General features: G+C 30.8%; 1 protein-coding gene across 1 annotated transcript in view; it reads right to left on the bottom strand.

Moving 5' to 3' along the window:
* Positions 1-573, bottom strand: part of TRIADDRAFT_62196 (uncharacterized protein) — a gene marked incomplete at both ends in the record, with an annotated part of 6,088 nt that extends 5,515 nt beyond the window's left edge. Inside the window, 2 exons of the mRNA XM_002118116.1 lie at positions 7-78; positions 503-573. Of these exons, the coding sequence (XP_002118152.1) occupies positions 7-78; positions 503-573 (143 nt within the window). The remainder of the gene's footprint in view (positions 1-6; positions 79-502) is intronic.
* Between the last annotated feature and the right edge of the window lie 4,983 nt (positions 574-5,556).

The raw sequence follows: 5,556 nt of genomic DNA, 5'->3' as shown, positions 1-5,556 counted from the left end.
TCTTACATGTTGGTAAGATTTGCTAAATTATCGAAAGCTAGCGTTATTTCGTTACCAATACGAACATCAATTAATTCTCTAAAATTTAAAGGTAAGAGATTAGTACAATTTATCTATGCAACATCGTATACGCTTGCCTTTTACTTGATTTTAAACTGCTATAACTTTGAAAATTGATGTGATTATGTAATTTAAATTGCATGTCTATTATTAATAAACTAAATGTTTTATTCATGATATTTAGATTTCAAGTAGACCTGATTTCGCTAGGATACCTTCTACTTACAATGATTGTAGGCTTAAGATGGATGAGAATGTGTTAGCTAATATGCTATTAATTCTAGAATATCGAAATTTTCTAGTGACAGAACGAAGGAGAGCTGAATATCAATTGAAATGCAATTAAATAGCATTTGTCATCAAGTAACACTTTTCCACCTATACTGAAGTACGATATAACTATTAATATTTACTAAAGTGGATTGGGCAATTAATGACTTACAAAGATTTTAAGTTCGTGCATTTGTCAAAAGCTTTGCCATCAATAATGTTGACATCAATTTTGCGGAACATGCTACGTCAACATGAAGATTGGATTATGAAGAAAATTTATTAAATATTATTAAATTTTAAGCAGTCATTATATAGTAATCAGCAGTACAAATCGGAGTTCTGAAATTTAGAGCAAATGCAGTATTGCAATTACCGTTGCATTTTCCGTGGCATCAAACATACGAAAACAGTATTAATACTTACATAGATTGATAGCAGTGACAGGAACTGATCGTATCCAAATAGTTTAATTTCACATTCTGAATCATTCTAGATGTAAGTTATAGGTTTAATATCATTAAGTAATTTAATTGTTCACGGAATGTAATTTCATATTTAGCAAAGCCAACGAGTAATTTTAGACTATCACAACAAAAGGATAAAAAAACGTAGTAATGTTTGACACTAGAATTAATGGTATTTCCATCTGGTATTGCATAATATACTCTAGCTATATAATACTGAAAGATTATTATATTAAAAACAAGGTAAAAAATTACTTAAACTATGCCTGAACATTCTTGCTAAGCGTATTTAAATGTTCGCTGATAAACTTGTGTATCTAAAAACTTACAAATGAAGTAAGGTATCCGCGTTAGAGATATTTCTTCCTGCATCAGAATTGTTCAAAGGTAGAATATTCTGACATATTAAATTATTTCCATCTCTGCAGCATTTATTTTTATTCGTGGAAACTGACTTGCACTGGTCGTGACCATAAGTGACTATAAAAAAGAGGAATTAGATAGATTGATCCCAACTTAATTCGAAATCTGAAATAAGCAATTCGAAGTTATGGTCCAGTTTAATCGGTAGCCATGGCACGAATACTTTAATGCTAGATAACGAGGATAGCCTTGCCGTTTGTAATTTGTATCATAATTTTTAAAGTTTGCAATATCAATTTTGTTTATTCAGCAATACTTAAATATTCAGCATGTAATAAGGTTACCAATTAGTTACAATTTCCAGGGTATATACTTGTATACTCGTACGGTGGACTCATAGCAAATCTACAAAGATCTGCGAATGAATAATTACCACAAACCAACTCTACGATTACATAGCGAAAAAGTGAAATCTATAAATAAATTTTCTCCTTAAATTATTGTACTTGTCAGGGCATTAAAGTATATCTAAAAGTCAGTTGGGAGCACTTATCCCTAATTCAGTACATTCTCAGTGATTGGTACGCCTTTAATTTTACGTTAATTAAATACTACAATGAAGGTAAACTTTATTGTAAAAACAGTTGAGCTTATGTATGGTACCTTATTTTTGCGGTAGTTAGAACTTACAATTAGTATCGATAGCATTTATGTAATTAGGAAGTGAATTTATACCCTAAGACCTAATTAATATCATACGAGGCAATTTGATTACAATATGCTTACTCTCAAGATCGCCAAGCCATAATATACAATTGTTAAAGAGCTATGCTCCGAAATATTAATTGTTATATTAATTAAAATATCTCATTTAAATTATTGTTTGCTCCAGTAGCTTGTCAGATATTAATGTTTATTAATAAGTACTTCTTATTGCCAAGATATCAGAAAGTTCAATATTGTTGACGTGTCGGAGCTACCACGCTTAGTCAGTAAACGTTAATTAATAACACCTTAAGTGTAAAGTCAATTACTTTGTAGAGCCTTGAGGCTCTAGTTGCTATGCTAGGATATGTATACTGTACAGTGTAAGTCGCTATGTCAAGAATATTCACAAGTGCACCATCGGCGTTGGACGAGACTATAAAAAGCCGAACACTAGCTTAGCTGTTTAGTTCCAGTTGGTCACTTGCAGGATCTTTTGACTATTATTGCTAAGAATATTCGTACGTTTTTCTTTAGTACATTTTACGACTAAGTTTAACGAAAACAAAGTGAAGTATTTAAATCTATTACTCATTAGTAGCTTATTTGTGTAGCTGAGAGTTAGTTTAACTACGATAGGTCCCTAAGTTAGTTGGGAACACGAGTACTAGTGAAGACAGTCTTTAAGACCCGGTTTCTTGTTACAAAGGAGATTTTTAACAATAATCGAATATGAATTAGTCACGTACAATATTACATCACTAGACGTATTAGCTAAGAAATTATAATTAAGCACTTTTATTAGTACAATTAGCACAATAAGTGTCTTTTAATAATTAACTATAATTCCAAATTAGTTGGAATTAGTTACGATTACGTATTACAGTACAAGGCGTTTAAAGTATAAAATGTTTTGTAATGTAATAAGTAAACTATTTCGCTAAGCATCGCGCATTGCGGTGAGATAGTATCGGCGTAACAATCTACTTGTTAAAGTGGGAATTGATCAACAGTAATAAAAAGTTTGCAGCAACAGATGCGAAAGCATCCGTTGTATAAGTTTCACTAGAATTAGTAAGTTGATTTTACAGCCTTTTGAGAGATTCAACGCTGTATCCGTATGCATAAGTCAACATATTTTACTAGTATTAAGAAATTGGTTAATTAAATGGTAAAAGTTTGATTTCTCTGCAGAGATTGCCTAACAGTTTTAACGCTAAAATTAAATCTAGGGAAGGTATCTCAGATTAGGTAACGTACAGCTGGATGAAATATCTTTCTTGAGCAACTCTTAGATCTGATGCACTAAGGTATTAATTAATTTTACTATAAACCCTGAGATTAATTTTAAGATTGTGACTATGTCGGTATTGTTTTGCTTCAAGGTATTCCATGATTTCATCATGAAAGCCAAAGTTAAGTCAAATAATTGCGACTATCTCGACATTGTTTGCTATAAGATATTGAAAAATTTTACCCTAGATACTTAGATTAGGTTTACGAACGTGACTACGAATGTATCGCCATTGTTTGGTTTTTTGAAGGGTATTTTAATAATTTAGCTGTAAATATGGAGTTTTAGTCTACAATTGAGACTATTTCAGCTTGCTCGCTAACCAAAATAACCTTATTACCTATTCCATAATTACCTTTAGGAGCGAATTTACAGGTACAGTGTCTTATTACTCACTTGTCACTGTACGCGTATTTTAATCTTACTTTATTCAACACGTCTTAAAAATAATTTTCTTTTAAGTTCAGAAAATCATTGTGAAGAATCAATATCAGATTAAGGACTGTCGCTAAGGCATTAATGCCTATTTATATCAGATGAGAGAATGTTGAAAGTTGTCACTTTAGCTTCTAATGTTAGACTGATTCTATTTTCGGCTGTTGATAATGAAATTTCAGCAAAGAATTGAAATAGTCAAAAATAAAACAAACGAGACATTTCATCGGAGAATAATGCTTCAAGATGATAATTTAACCGAAGTTCTGGTAATTGTACCTCTTATAATTGCAGTTTAATACAGACAAAATCAATTGACCGGGGTTATTCACCAAAAATGTTTCTAAAATTAAAAGTATTATTAACGTATCAATATGTTCGGGAGGACTTTGTTATTTCCAGGTATTCACTGCGCAGTATCATTAATATATAAGAATTCATTATTGGCGATATTGACTACGATATAGCAGATAAACCCGCAGTGAAGGTGACGGAGATAGCTACCAGTATTTCTAAAAATTTACAATCCGTAGAATCGATAAAAATGTTATTCATCAGTTACTATTTAAATATGGAGGAAAAAATTTTTGTTTTACGGTAATTAAAGACCTGAATATAAAAACTAGTAATTTGTTTGCGGATTAAATGGTCCAAATAGATTTAGTTTAAATAACCTGAATTAGCGATTGTGTTTGTCTAGAATCGACGTTCTAGTAACTGCTACACTTCCTAACTTTAGTAATTTACAACATTACCGTATGGACGTCTTTGTCACTCTATATTTTATCGCCATGAATGAGAACCGTTTAAAGACTATACTTGTAGAACAAATTATTAAAAATTCATGTGGAATCAACTTAGACGAATTTTTCTTGAATTATGACAGTGATATCGATATGATATTTTATAACGAGATAGATAGAACATTAAGTATGATGATGCTATATATGGTGTCTAATTATACTAGGCGATAAGAGTTTTAAGAGTTTAGGATGCAAAATGAAAATTTCTTCATGATGACTCTATTTCTTGGAAAATGTATCTTATGATAGATGTTAATACATAATTTGATTCAGCGATTTACGGTAAACGCCTTTAAGCTCGAGTATGCTTCATAAATGCGAATAAAAATCAGCGAGATTAAAATGGAAGTAGTTAGTACAATAGAATCGAAACTTAAAATGGCGCAGAATTTATTTCATAAAATCAAAATGGATAAATTTTCTAAATTATACGTATTAAAGATATTATAATAAAATTGTAACAAAATTAAATCAATTAAAGTCAGCATTAGAGGTAATCATTATCATGGCTGATCGAATCTCCTAAATAGTTGAAGCCGAAGGCATTGACATCAGCATAACATTTTATTATTTTGCGAGATGATTATTATAATACTCCATTCATTAATAAATAACCAATTTCGAATGATAGAACAATTGTTAGAGAGGCAGTAAGGTTTAGAGTCCCTGAAGCATGGTGTATTAATTTCTTCAAGATAAAGGCACTAAAAGTTTTTGTTCACGCAAGGTCTAAAACGGAAAGTATTTGAAACTTATACTATTATTTCGCTGTCTGCAATTTTGTTCATAGGCAAAAATCATTTCGTGCCGTATTCTTTATGCAAGACTAGGCTATTACCTATGTGAAATGAATATTTCATGTTCCTCCTATTAATAACATTCACTACAATGATCCTGTTATGTTTTGGTGTCCGAGTCTGGGGCCCGATTGCTTCCTTACAAGATAATGACTTACAAAACATTTTACCAGGAAATAAATTTCATTTTAGACATATTTTTCTCAGTTGTTATTTTTAAAAGCCTTGAAGTATGTTAAATTTTAAAAGGTCATTGAATTATGAGAGACTTGTCTAAGAAGAAGACATAAAGCATATGGATCTTTTTTTCTCAATATTTACTGGTTGATGGTAGTCTTTCACCAAGCTACTGTAAAGCTTAA

This window comes from Trichoplax adhaerens, genomic scaffold (assembly GCF_000150275.1).
Source record: "Trichoplax adhaerens TRIADscaffold_37 genomic scaffold, whole genome shotgun sequence".
NCBI classification, from domain to species: domain Eukaryota; kingdom Metazoa; phylum Placozoa; class Uniplacotomia; order Trichoplacea; family Trichoplacidae; genus Trichoplax; species Trichoplax adhaerens.
This window is presented reverse-complemented; position numbering and strand designations above follow the sequence as displayed.